The sequence below is a fragment of the Solanum dulcamara genome, chromosome 6 (assembly GCF_947179165.1).
Source record: "Solanum dulcamara chromosome 6, daSolDulc1.2, whole genome shotgun sequence".
Classification (NCBI taxonomy): domain Eukaryota; kingdom Viridiplantae; phylum Streptophyta; class Magnoliopsida; order Solanales; family Solanaceae; genus Solanum; species Solanum dulcamara.
The window spans coordinates 20089608-20104867 of record NC_077242.1 but is presented as its reverse complement, the minus strand read 5'-3'; the positions used below and the strand labels follow the sequence as shown (position 1 = coordinate 20104867).

Below are 15260 nucleotides of genomic sequence, written 5' to 3'. Positions count from 1 at the left end.
CCACACTACTCATGGACAATCTACTTAGTGAATCAGCAATCACATTTGCCTTACTTAGATGATACAACACACTCATATCATAATCCTTCAACAACTCAAGCTTTCTCCTTTGACGAAGGTTCAAATCTTTTTGCTTAAAAACATATTGTAAACTCTTGTGGTCAGTGAACATGTCCATATTGGCACCATAAAGATAGTATCTCCAAATATTCAAAGCAAACACAACCACCGCTAGTTCAAGATCATGGGTTGGATAGTTCCATTCATGCACCTTTAGTTGCCTAGAAGCATAAGATATTACCTTATCATGTTGCATCAATACACAACCAAGACCAACCCTTGAAGTATCACAATATACCACGAAACCATCGGAACCTTCCAAAAAGGTCAAGATATGAGCGATAGTGAGACGATCCTTTAATTTTTGGAAACTTTTTTCACATGCTTTCGACCATTGGATCTTCACCTTATTTTGAGTTAACTTGGTCAAAGGTGACGAGATCAATGAAAACCCTTCCACAAATCTCCTATATTATTCGGCTAGGTCCAAGAAGCTCCTAATATTCGAAAGAGATAGTAGTCTAGGCCAATTTTTAACCGCTTCGGTCTTTTTAAGATCAACCATAATTCCTTTACCGGACACAATGTGAACAAGGAAAGCCACCTCCCTTAACCAAAACTCATATTTGTTGAGTTTTGTAAGTAATTGTTTGTCTCTTAGAATTTGTAACACAATCTTGAAGTGATTTGTATGCTCCTCCTCATTCCGAGAGTAAATCAAAATATCATCGATGAACACAATCACAAACATATCCAGGTATTTCTTGAACACCCTATTCATTAAGTCCATAAAAATCACAGGAGCATTGGTCAAACCAAACGACATGACTAGAAACTCATAATGGTCATACCTTATCCGAAAAGCCATTTTGGGAATGTCACACTCTCTCACCCTCAATTGGTGATAATCAGAACAAAGATCGTTTTTGGAGAAGTAACTTGCACCTTGCAATTGATCAAACAAGTCATCTGTTCTCAGAATTTGGTACCTATTCTTGATGGTTACCATATTCAATTATCGGTAATCAATGCACATATATAGTGAACAATCCTTCTTTTGAACAAACAATACGGGAGTAACCCATGGAGAAATACTTTGCCTAATGAATCCTTTACCTATAAGTCTTTCAATTGAACCTTCAACTCCTTTAATTCTATCGGATCCATCTGGTAAGGAGGAATAGAAATAGGTTGAGTATCCAGAAGAAGGTCTATACCAAAATGAATCTCCCTTTCAGGAGGGACAACGAGTAATTCATTGGGAAATACATCTAAAAACTCATTTACTATAAGGAATGACTTTAAGATAGGGGCTTCGGAATTCTCATCCCTAACCCTCACAAGATGGTATATACAACCTATGAAAATCATCTTTTGGGCTTTAAGGCATGAAATAAATTGAACTTTAAATACGGAGTTACTACCCTTCTATTCTAGGACCGACTTATTTGGGAATTGGAACTTAATCACTCGGGTTCTACAATTAATAGAAGCATAACATGCATATAGCCAATCCATCCCAAGGATGATATCAAAATTGGTCATATCAAGCTCAACTAGATCACATAAGGTAACTTTATGGAAAACCATAATCGGACAACTTCTATAGACTCTTTTAGCCACAACCAATTTAAATACATGAGTACAAATGGAGAAAGGCTCTAATAATGTCTCGAGACTAACATCAAATCTCATGGTCACATAAGGGGAAATAAAAGATAAGTTTTCACCCGGATCTAGCAAAGCATAAACATCATAGTGAAAGACCCATAACATACCAGTAACAACATTAGGAGTCTCCTCCACCTCTTGCCTACCATGGAGAGCATTAAACCTATTATTGCATTGACCAACCTTTGGTTGCACTTGGCCACCTTGAGCAACTTGACCTTGAGAATGAACATCTTTACCCTTACATTCCTTAGCATTATGACCCGACTTACCACACCGGTAGCACACATTCAATCCGGCTAGACATTCACCCTTGTGGTTCCTACCACACTTCTTGCATATGAGAGCAACTTGGCCAATGTGAGCAACTCCTTGAGGTTTAGGGTTGGACACCCTATATTTTTCAAACCTTGGAGTAGTAGCATTAGAAGACCCTTGGCCAGATTACCTTTGGCGAAAATGAGAACGTCCACCACTTTTGGATGTAGTACAAGAGAATTCACTATCATCGATCCTTGGCCTCTTAGACTCCTTATTCTTCAACTTTAACTTCTCACTTTCTACTTGCTTTGTATTGGTCATGAGTCTAGATATATACATCTCTCAAATTAATATAGCCATTTTGCACTTCGTTGTAACCATATCCGACACACCTGATATAAACTTGCTCATATGAGCTCTTGAGTCAGCCATTAAGAATGGAGCATATTTTGACAATTGAGCAAACTTGAGGGCATACTCCCTCAAACTCATACCACCTTGTTTGAGGTTGATGAACTCTTGCACCTTGGCCTCCCTCAACTCTAGTAGAAAAAAGCAATCAAGAAACACCCCTTTAAACTCATTCCAAGTCACGGACTCCGCCTCTCTAGGACTCTCACTTTTCCGTTGATCAAACCAAATTTTTCAAACACCACTCAATTGGTATGTAGCCAACTCCGCCCTTTCAATCAGGCTAATCCCCATGATCTCAACAATCTTATGGATACTATCAACAAACTCTTGGGGATCCTCACCAACCTTAGAACCCCAAAACTCCGGAGGATTCATCCTCATAAAGTCATGAACCCTTGTTGCAGCAGTGCTAGCATTCAGATTCATGGAAGCAACCATCTCACGATTCACTTGAGCCATAATGGCTTGGGCAATTACTTAAAAGGCCACTCGAAACTCGGCATTGGAAACTTGATCATTCATAGGGTCATTTAGAGCTTATTGCTCCTCTTCAATCACGTTCCTTCTAACGGAGTATCTTTGTGGAGGCATTTTCTGAAAATTGCAAAGAACAAGCATTAAAGGGAAAAGACTTAACCACTTTACTGCATGAAATAGATCATGAAAGAAGTGAGACTTTTCCTAAAATATTTGAAAGTCCTTCTATTAATGGATGTGGAGCGCTTCACACCAATAAATAAGACTCTACTTAACGAGGCATGTTAGACTCCCTAGAACGTTTTTAAACCTTGTGCTCTGATACTAAATTTTTTACGACCCAACCTAAGGCTTAGTCGTAACATGACGATCGGAATGCGAGGGAACCTAACCATAAGACATCTTAACATTCATTGCATACATAAGGTACAGAACAATATAAAGAATAGCGAAAGTAATCATAAGTGGTGTAAGGGACTTAGGGAAACCCAACTCTATAAACATCCAAACTGGACTATACCAATACATCATCTAAACATGCCTCTAGCTTAACCTTCAATGGGGGCTTAGTACAAGCTCCTAACTCACCCTAGCATTAGAAGAAATGTCTAAGCAATAGAAACATGAAATACAGTCTTGTCCTCGATAGAATAAGGACTAACCAACTTCTTGAAGATCTAAAGAAAACTCTGGCCACAAGCGGGGTAGTTGTGAGTGTTGTTCATCCTTACATTATGAGATAATATAGGCAAAATATGTGTTAGTACATTTGAATGTACTAAGTATGTGAGGTATGCATGACAAGTAAGAGAACATAATCAATATGCCATAAGATGCATGACCAATCATAATGAGCATGAGTATAGCTTAAAGCAATTTTTAAACATAAGAAATTCTTGGTCAATGCATATCATTAAACTTTAAATTTCAACTCATAACTTGATATCTTAAAGCTTAACTTGAACTTGTGTGGGATAAGAACTTTAACCGTTAACTAAGACCATACGAGCTACTACATGGAATCCAATGACTCCTGCATTGAGACAGGTTGATGACTCCTACATCGAAACAGGGGAGGCTACCTTTCCAGGGCATACTCTAAGGATAAATCAACTCAACTCAACTAGGTTATGTGGATCCACTAGCTAGGCCATTAAGGCAACCTACGTGGGCAACATAGTTTGGGACTTTAGGTTGTTACTGGGATTCCCTTGGATAATCAACTGCGTTATCCAATCAAACCCCACCTAGAAATCTTCTTGGTACTTAGTCAGTATCCCAATGAAAACTCGTAAAACATACTCATAACATAGTAGGGAAAGATAGTAACTGCCTATATATCCATCTTTAAAACATTTAGGAATAACTCATCTAATTTGGTGATTCATAAGAATCTATAACTTTGGTGAGAATCCTTACAATACCTTGTGAGTTATTGCCTTAGGAATTTTAAGAGAATGAATTGGATAGGAGGGGATTTTGAAGAAAAGAGTATTTATAGACTTTGAAATTGGCCATAAAAGTGTCTAGATTCATTGAACCAAATTTTCGAAAATACACAATTGCCCTTCATTAATTCTAGAAAATTGACCCTACTAACCCTATTATATGGGCCGTCTTGGCAACGATGAGTTGTCTAAACAACTCATCCTGCAGGTCCGAGAAAAAGATCTAAAAATAGAGTTTCTAAAGTTTGGGAACGGGCAGGGTTTACAACCCGTCGTTAAGGAAATGACCCGTCTTTAGAGATCGTCCTGCAGGTCCCAAAAACCTCTAAAATTTAAGTCTCTGAAGTTTTGTGATGGATGGTCTTTACAACCCGTCCTCACTTCTACGAGTTGTCTTGTCAAGTCGTCATCTTGGCTTGAGGGATCCTTGAAACTTGGCCTCTGAACTTGGTTGACGAGGGGTTTCTACGACCCATCTTCTCGAGGACGACTAATCCTAGAAGGTTGTAGAAGCTCTTCTAAGGAAAACTTCAACTTTTGTTCGAAGGGTCACTCTACGACCCAACCTTACAAGCTGCGAAAAGCTCTACGAGCCGTAGATGGATTCGTTCATATGGATGGGTTCAAAATTTTGAGACTTTTCTCCTTGGTTCCTACTTTTTGACTTACAGGGTCTTACAAACCTGTCATTGACACCACTTAGATAGTTGATAGAGTCTTCATAGACTAGATTGTTGACTTATTGATTTGATATTGTCTTTTGGCTAATTTCATTCATACTAGTCTTGTTGATTGGATTGGATAGATGTTGGCTTTTGGCCTTATTCTATAAGATATTTTCTTAATGAGTAAGTCTTCCACCGATAGAGAGTTGATTTAATGATTGTGTGAACAGGTCAAACGGTTCGCATGGGGACTAGCAATAGTCTCTGAGTACCGGCCACGCTTAGGGTATCCTTTCGGGGCGTGAAAAAGATATGAACAAAATATTCTATAATTCAAAGGCCGATATATACAAAAGTTGATTTAAGTTGTGAAAATCCAAGTAAGTTGTGATTGTCATCACTCTTGTTTTGCTTAGGAATCATATAATATTTGCATTAAAGTGTCTTATGTGTTTTAATTCTCATTTACTTGTTACATAGTATGTTAATTCTCATTAAAGTGTATTTTGTAGGTTTAATATGAAACCTTCAAAGAATGAAAATGAGGTGATGTCCACTATGAAATCTATAGCCAAATATGCATTTGTTGCACCAAGTGCCATAGCGAAGGGACGAGGGAGAAGGCTCAAATCTTTGAGCTCTTTAAGAGTGTCTAGAACTACTACTCCATTTTCTTCATCTACTTATCATGTTATGCACTACAATCGAATCGCTGAAACAAGTAAGTTTATCAATTTTATTTTGTTCTCAATTTGTACAACTAAATTTTAATGCTAAAACTTTTAGTAATACGATTTTATACCAGGTGCTACAGAGAAGGGACTAGGGCAAAGTCAAGGGGTTAAGTCTATGTCTATTGTTTAAGAAACACAAACAATGAATAAAAGTCTTTTGACATTTAAGTACAATCGAATAAAAATCTTTTGGTACAATCGAATCACTGCAACAAGTATTCCATCTTTTTCATTTATTGGAGATATTGTCCTATATATCCAAACAGTTGGAAAAAAGTATAGTTTTAAACTTGAGATTCTAGGAGCTTACCTATTGTTGCATGAAATAATTTGACATTTCTACCATTTTTTCAATGTTCTTCTTGTTGGTAGCTGGTTGCTCACCTGTAGTTCTTGTTTATCATTGATTTTTTCTTTCTTTTTGTGAAAGACATTGTATGCCACTATGGCTCTTCCATTTCTGTTTGTTGAGTGTGCATGCTCTCCAAAAGTTTTGATTTAGATATATACTTATTGGATTAAGTGATGCCTCGTGTAGAAATAGGTGGATGACTTTTGCACATGGCCCAATCTTCTCCTTTTTTGAGAAGGAGCATATTAAAGACCATGTCGCAATGTGACCACAATTTTAGTTCTATCAACATTGGAGCGTTGACCAAGTCCTTTATGACATCTTTGGACATCAGTATCCAATCTCCACGGCCTACATCCTCCTTCAAACCTGTTTCCTTTATTATATATTCAGTATGTTTATCCATTGCAGGTCCTTTGTGCAATGATTTGGAGAATACAATAAATTTTAAAGTCATATTGCTTTTTTTTGCATTCATATTATTCTCCATATTTATCATTAAATCATTTTGAGCTACATTTAAACAAACTAAAGAGAATTGTCTCTTTAATAATTTCAAAATCCTTTACTTGTCTGCTTTTTCACTAAACAGATGCAACTTTTTTTGAGGCACAAAATATATCAAATGCCAACAAAATATAACAAGATTCAGACCATATACCAATAAAATACAATATAGAAGTTCAATTATTGTTTTGCTTGATTTGCTTATTTGTTTCAGTTTATTTGATAACCATTCTGGACTCTGAACTATAGTCTTATTCACTATGTTGTACTTTTCTAATGTTTCATATATTTGATATAATGCTAATTCTTTTTAGATTTAATCACCGTCACAAACTTGACTAAGTTTATAGTTAAAGGTGAAAAGAAAGTTAATTCTAGTCTAGTTAAAGATTAAAAGTCTGTATATTTTTTATAATAGAAGCCTAAAAACTATTATGATACACAAAATCTAGGTCAAGATTCAACTAAAATAAGAGTGGAGCTCAAGTAAGGAATGACACACCTTGTATCTTTCCACAGAGATACTTTAACACAAATACGCTCGTATCAATTGCTTCGTAGCTTTACATAGTAATGTAAATCTGCTTTTGAGACATTAGTAGATGATCTTTCTGCCAAACAATTTTATGATAACTGAGAAAATCATGAGTAGTAAATTCTGTTTTGTTCTTCAACTATTTGAATTACTTTATTGTCACATATTTCTTCCTCTTGGACTCCTTTTAATTTTGCAGTATCTTGAAGTATTAGTGGTAGTAATGAGGTGTGTTTATTTGATATTAGTGTAGTTGATTGTATATTTGTCTTTAAAGCATATCTTTCGTCTGACTAAAAGGGGTTAATAGTTTGTTTTTTAATGTGTTTTCATTACTTGGAATTGCTGCGTCAAAAATCATGTTGTCATAAGGTGGATTGGGGAGATTTAGTGGATTTTTTTTGCATACATTTTAAGAACCAGTTTTTTCTTCACTAATGATCTTTTTTCTTGTAGTGTAACTTGACGCGACCCATTTTGGATGTTTGTAATTAAAAAATTTTCTTCATCGATTATTAATTTTTTACATAATAAAGTTATAAATTTACACAAATATTAGTGATATTCAAAATAACAAAGTTATAAATAAAGGATATGAATTTTAAAACTAAGGTCCATAACATAATTTCAGAAAAATTATACACTAATTAAATTAAATTAAATATATATTTTTTAATTTTTTCAAAAATGTCGTTGCTGAGGCCTGCTCCAGCCTCGAACTCTCTCTTATATAATAATAAATAAAAGAAAATATGTACTTCTGGTATAAATATATAAAGGAAAATGTCTAATTCTGGTATAATTGTATAAATATTTAAAATTTACACCAACTCCATATCCACAAAAATTATTTATAACATGTCACCTGCTCATAAGATAAAGAAATTAAAGCGAGAGAGTATTTTATAAGAGAAAAGTCGAAGTACAATAACTTGTATCTTATTAGGTGTCTTCATGATGTGATAATCATTCTACACTGTCAATCTAGTTTTTATTTTTGAGAAAACTTTAGTCAAAAAAATATCACCACTAATAAATGCATGTACTGTTCCTACACGAATCACCATGTACGATTCTGCAAAAAAAGAGGAAACTTTTTATGGCGATTGGTGTTTAACCTAAATATTGGTTAAAAAAAAAATTCAATCGTACACGAATCATCATGTACGTTTCTGCAAAAAGACATGAAAAAGGTATTTTGATGAAGTTTGACTATACTTCTTTTTAAATTTTAACATATATATATATATATATATAATATATATATATAAATTATTAATTATCTTTTATTTATCTCTTTACAGGTCATGAATAAATATAAAGTGGCTATGTAGCGACCCTCCAGAAATGATGCTACTACTTTTTTTAAAAAACGTATATAAAGCTCGTGGCACAAAAAAAATAAAAAGCTAAAGGTGTAAGTTTTTTTTTTTGCTAGTTTAAAAATTCTTTGATTCCAATTAAATCAAATAAAAGCTCCAACTTAGGATGGGGCGACGTTTTAAAATAATTTAAGAAACTAACTTACGAGACATTCATGTATTATTCCTTATCACTACAATTCATGCTATAAATTATTATCAACAAATAAGTACTCAAGGTTAGCTAACTCATACGTCATCCAAATATTCCGACTCCAAAGCTAATTTAGTACATCAGACTTGGTAATTTACATGCCGCAAAATAACCAAACAAGCAACCAACTTTAAGTTACAATCCATGGTGTCACGACTGGGTCAACCCTCACAAATAAATACATAAATACATATACACAAGCACTCCATAGATCATATACATGTCCCAACATATTACAAAATATAGATGCCTATATGCAAATGTGATCTTTCTTTAAGCTCCCAAAAACTTTATCTTCAATAGCCAACCTCAAGCATCTTCTCGGACATTTTGTACGATAGAAACAACTATCGCTAAGCATACAGCTTAGTGGTGCAAAATTACAAGTTTGAAGCCTTTAGGTTCTCCACCATATCCTTTTCAAGTCATGAGTCGCACCAATGTACAATAATAATTAAATCAAGCCAATAACTATATCACGAGTATCAAGTTCTAAATGTAAAAGCTTAAGTGTAAATAATTCATAGAAGTACATTTATAAGATTTAGCACAAAGTTTCGCTCAATATGTGTGTTATGCCATCACACCAACATGATCAAGTATCAAGAAGGACCGGAGCCCTGTATCAAGAAGGATAAAGACCCAATAATCAAGAGAATCAAGAACCATATTAAAAATGGCTTCCTAATTCGTACTTAAAATGGACAACTTCCATACTTAAGACGAACTAAAAATCCATAATCAAGATGGCAAAGGGTCCGAAACAAGAGGCATGTCAATAGTGAAAAAGTCAGCCAAGAGAAGGACAAGGTCCACAAGAATGTCAAGTGATCGAGCAATCCGTACAAGTGGACGAGTTAAGAAAGTGTCTTGCAAATTTCCAAAGATACCAACATGACAAGACAGATTCCAACACAATAGCAACCATACCAAGATAGGCTTTCAATATACTAGTAGGAAACAAGAGTTTATATACAAACCTCAGCCTTTTAGAATACCACAATCCAATACGACTTCAGGAGTTCAAACCATAGACCAACCCGTATCTCAAGTTCCTCAATTTGTACATGATATAAACAACCTTGAAAATACTATTAAATGCCCTCTTTAATTCCCAGCATCTCCATAATATTGACATAAAACAAGATTTCTCATTAAAAATAAGCCTAGAATATTTTCACCCGAACTATGTTACTAAAATAGTAAATTCGGAAAGCCAAACACTTCAGGTTGTATCTAACTTTTGGAATTGAAAATGGCAAAATTGGTCTTTATTAACTGAAACTTTTAGACCTATGTCTTAAGTTTTCAACCCAAAAGAAATCAATGCAAAAATTATTTTGTACAAAAAGATATCATCCAAATACTAACAGCTACTTAAAAACGAGAATCTGGACAGCCACACTTGTCCGGTTGTATCTAAGTTTGCAAACTAAAAACGACAAAACTGGACTTTATTCCCTTCACAAAATATTTAGATCTATGTCTTAAGTTTTCAATCCAAAAGAAATCAACACAAAAATCATTTTTTACAAAAATATATCATCAACACACTAACATTAGTACCCTCCAAAAACTGGTTTGCAAACAAAGTTTATTCCCCCAATTTCGACAACAACTACTTATCAACAACATCAACAACAATATCAACAATCATTCTACATCATAACATAACTAATTCCACTCATTTAATCCAACCAAAACATTCCCTAATCCATAAGTCTCAACAAATCAACAAACAAGTTTACAACGCTACTTCCTCCGTTTTAATCCGTTAAATCTCTAAACAAGCTTGTTAACAAGAAAAAGAACCTCAATCTTACCTTAGGTGTGCAGCAACTACGAAAACACACTCCTTACTAGCTGATTTTTAGCTCAAAGTGAAGACAACGTAACGTGCAACGCCTTTCTCCTCACGAGCTTCAGAATTCGGGACTCGAATTTGGGTAGAAAATGGCTTCTTAGCCTAGAAGCTCTCTCTTTCCCTCTTTCTCTATGATGTTCTAGAAAGTTATGGTCTACAATGGAAGAGATAAGCTGAACTTATCCTTTAAATGTCAAAGAAAATGGGCCTGATCCGACTTGTAATCGGGTTGGGCCCAAAATCATTACCCTGCTTGACTTTTCTGCGTTAAAACGTCCATAACGTTTTATCCCGATATCTCATATAAGCCCACGACATATGGTTGGAAAGGTATTTCAATTATCTAGAATTTTAATTTTATAAGCTTTCCTAAATTTCCAAATTCTAATAGGTTTATGGCCTCCCTAAGTCCGATCACCCGAAAATGTAGCTAAATAAAAGCATTTTTTTCCCGTAACAAAATTCGAGTCAGTAGCAGTTGATCATGTCATAAAAAAATAACCACTTTAATGCGAAAATTAGCTTAAATAATTAGGAGCGTTACAGGCTATATCTTTAAATAAACATGTGAAGATTAAACCAGACTACTACTTAGAAATTACAGTTAACAATGTTTTTGTAAAAATAAGAAAACATTGTCTCACAGATAATATAGTCATAAATAATGAAAAGTATAAGATATATTTTAAACAGGATCTATAAGCCCACGATCTATGGTTGGAAAGGTATTTCAATTATATAGAACTTTGATTTTATAAGCTTTCCCAAATTTCCAAATTCTAATGGGTTTATGGCCTCCCTAAGTTAGATCACCCGAAAATGTAGCTAGACAAAAATATTTTTTTTTCCTGTAACAAAATTTGAGTCAGTAGCAGTTGATCATATCATTAAGAAATAACCACTTTAATGCGAAAATTAGCTTAAATAATTTGGGGCATTACAACTCTCTCCCCCTTAAGAAATTTCGTCTCGAAATTTACCTTATGCTAGTCTCGAAACAAATGGGGATATTGAATTCGCATGTCCTCTTCTCGCTCCAAGATTGCTTCATTGCCAGAATGATTTCTCCAAAGGACTTTTACTAAAGGAACTTTCTTGTTTCTAAGCTCTTTTGTCTCATAGGCCAAGATTTGGATAGGTTCCTCATTATATGTCACATCAGGGCTTATCTCAATGGATTCGACAGGAAGAACAAAAGATGGATCTGAGCGATATCTTCTAAGCATAGAAACATGGAAGACATTGTGGATTCTATCTAACTCCGGTGAAAGAGCTAGTTTATAAGCAACTGGACCAACTCTCTCAAGTACTTCATATGGTTCAATAAATCGAGGAATAAGTTTTTCTTTTTGGCCAAATCTCATAATCTTCTTCTATGGAGAAACCTTTAAAAATACCTTATCTCCCACTTGGTACTCAATTTCACGCCTCTTAAGATTAGCATAAGATTTTTATCTATCTGAAGCAATTTTTAGACTGTCTTTGATGATTTTTACCTTATCTTCAGTTTATTGCACAATTTCAGGACCAATCAGTTTTCATTCACCAACTTCACTCCAGCAAAGAGGAGTTCTACACTTTCTCCCATATAAGGCTTCGTAGGGAGGCATGCCAATACTTGATTGGTAGCTATTATTATAAGCAAATTCTACCAAGGCTAGGTGTCTTTCCCAACTACCTTCAAATTCCATAATGCAAGCTCGAAGCATATTTTACAAGAGTTGAATCACCCTCTCAGATTGGCCGTCTGTCTGAGGATGGAAAGACGTACTAAAGTTCAACCTAGTGCCCAAAGCTTCTTGCAAGCTAGTCCAGAATCTAGACGTAAACCTTGGATCTCGATCAGATACAATAGAAACAGAAATTCCATGTAACCTCACAATCTCATTAACATACAATTCTGCTAAATGTTCAAGTGAGTAGTCCATTTTGATGGCCAAGAAATGAGCACTTTTGGTTAGCCTATCCACTATAACCCAAATTGCATCATGATTTCTTTGAGTGCGTAGAAGCCCAAAAATAAAGTCCATGGTTATCCTTTTCCATTTTCACTCAGGTATCGATAAGGGTTATAGTAACCCTGTTGGAACTTGATGCTCGGCCTTTATCTGTTGACAAGCTAAGCATTTAGAAATATATTCTGCAATGTCCTTCTTCATACCATTCCACCAGTAATGTTCTTTGATGGTTTGATACATTTTGGTACCTCCCGGATGCATTGCATATGGTGAAGTATGTGCTTCATTCAAGATTTCTCTCCTCAATTTGCCATCATTAGGAATGCATAACCTATTTTGGTATAACAAGACACCATCCTCCTTTAATGTAAAATCTTTCTTTTCCCCCTTTTTAACTTCTTTGGTTAATTTTTTGAGTTTCTCATCTAACTTTTGCCCTTTTTTCACCTGTTCACGCAATGTTGGCTTGACTCACAAATTAGCAACCACTGAACCATATGAATCAAGTGTAAAATAACATTCATGGCTCTTAACTCCAAAAGCAAAGGCAAAGGATTTAGATGCAAGCTTGCAAAGGATTTGCGACTTAAGGCATCTACAACCACATTAGCTTTACCTGAGTGATAGTCAATCGTGCAGTCATAATCTTTGATGAGTTCAAGCCATCAGCGTTGTCTTAAGTTCAACTTTTTCTGCGTACCCAAGTATTTTAAGCTCTTGTGATCAGTGAATATATGACACTTTTCTCCATACAAATAATGCTGTCATATCTTTAAGGCGAACACTATACCAGCAAGTTCTAGATCAGGAGTAGGATAATTCAATTCATGTGGTTTTAATTTCTGAGAGGCATAAGAAATAACTTTCCCTTCTTGCATCAACACACATCCCAAACCACGGTGAGAAGCATCACTATATATCACGTACTCTTTCTCCTCCATTGGTAAAGTAAGTATAGGCACTTGTGTCAACAAGGATTTGAGTGTTTCAAAGCTCTTTTGGCACTTGTCATCCCAAGTAAACTTCACTTCCTTCTTCAAAAGTCTAGTCAAAGGAGAGGCTATAATGGAGAAGCCTTTCACAAACCTTCTATAGTATCCTGCTAAACTCAAGAAACTTCTTACCTCAGTAGGACTTTTAGGAGTTTTCCATTCAACAACTGCTTCAATTTTACTAGGATCCACCTTCACACCTTCGGCTGACACAACATGTCCCAAAAAAACCACTTCATTAAGCCAAAATTCACACTTTGAAAGTTTAGCATAAAGTTCCTTCTCCTTCAAAGTTTGAAAAACAATCCGAAGATGTTTATCATGCTCTTCTTTACTCTTGGAATATATTAAAATATCATTCATAAAAACCACCACAAATTGATCAAGATAAGGCCTAAATACTCAATTCATTAAATCCATGAATATTGCAGGAGCATTAGTCAATTCAAATAGCATCACTAAGAATTCATAATGACCGTATCGAGTTGTAAAATCAGTTTTAGAAACATCTTTCTTTCTAACACGCAGTTGGTGATATCCAGACCTTAAATCAATCTTTGAGAATAAATTGGCACCCTTTAGCTGGTCAAACAAATCATCAATCCTTGGTAGTGGATATCTGTTCTTGATTGTTATTTTGTTCAATTGTCGATAGTCAATACAAAGTCTAAGAGTACCATCTTTCGTCTTCACAAATAACACAGGGGCTCCCCAAGGAGAAATACTTGGACGAATTAAACCTTTCTCAAGAAGTTCTTGCAATTGAGTTTTCAATTCCCTTAATTCTGCTGGTGCCATTCGATAAGGAGTGATAGAAATAGGAGTAGATCCAGGAATAAGCTCGATCGGAAATTCTACTTCTCTTTCTGGTGGTAACCCAGGAAGATTTTCTGGAAACACTTTCAGAAAGTCACACACAGTAGGTATATCTTTAAGACTAGGACTCTCCACACGTGTATCAATTATGTGAGCAAGATATGCACTGCAACCTTGATAAATCATCTTTCTTGCGAAGGCCGCAGAAATAATACTAGATGACAATGATCTTTCACCTTGTACAATAATGTGTGAAAATGCAGGGTCCTTAAAAGTCACATGCTTGGACCTACAATCCACTACTACATAATATTTATACCGCTAATCCATACTGATAATAATATCAAAATCGTGGAAAGGCATTTCAATTAAATCAGCAGAAAAGACCAAGTTTTGAATCATGAAGGGACAAGCTTGGTAAACTCGATTACAAACAACTTGGTAACCCAAAGGACTTTCAACTAGAACGTCAAAGTTAAGTCTCACAAATTTCACATTTTCAGGAAGAACAAGTGATGAACAAATATAGGAATGTTTAGAGCCTGGATCAAATAGTGTAAACACAGATAAGCCATATAAGTGAAATTTACCAACAACCACGTCCTGTCCCTCTTGATCATTTTTTTTGCCCATAGCATAAGCTCGTACAGTAGCTCTGGACCCGCTAGCTTGAGTTGCTCCATTTATCCCCGCTGCTTGGTTGTTTTTAGGCCATGCACCTCTATTGGTTTGAGGAGGATTATTAGAAGACTTCTGAATCGAGCCCTCAGTATGCAAAGAAGGGATATTTTTAGGCTTAGGACAGTCCCTCACTTTATGATCAAAGCTGCCACAATTAAAACATGCACCAGAAGCTCTCCTACAAGCACCATAATGATTCTTTCCATATTCTGCACAAGTGGGAACACGAGTGTTGCCTTGGCTATAACTT

General features: G+C 35.3%; 1 protein-coding gene across 1 annotated transcript; it reads right to left on the bottom strand.

The window, feature by feature from the left end:
- Positions 1 to 12632: 12632 nt before the first annotated feature.
- LOC129892763 (uncharacterized) lies at positions 12633 to 14515 on the bottom strand. Its single transcript, XM_055968321.1, has 4 exons — positions 14191 to 14515; positions 13312 to 13719; positions 13040 to 13137; positions 12633 to 12968 (listed from the first exon to the last, which is right to left on the bottom strand). The coding sequence occupies exons 1-4, from the start codon at positions 14513 to 14515 to the stop codon at positions 12633 to 12635; spliced, it is 1167 nt and encodes a 388-aa protein (XP_055824296.1).
- Between the last annotated feature and the right edge of the window lie 745 nt (positions 14516 to 15260).

Coding starts and splice junctions, on each gene's coding strand:
- LOC129892763 (XM_055968321.1), bottom strand. CDS start 14,515: ATGATTTATCAAGGTTGCAGTGCATATCTTGCTCACATAATTGATACA. Junction 13,720..14,190: donor ATTTGTGAAGACGAAAGATG/GTACTCTTAGAC, acceptor ATGTTGTGTCAG/CCGAAGGTGTGAAGGTGGAT. Junction 12,969..13,039: donor TGGAGTTAAGAGCCATGAAT/GTTATTTTACAC, acceptor TTGCGTGAACAG/GTGAAAAAAGGGCAAAAGTT.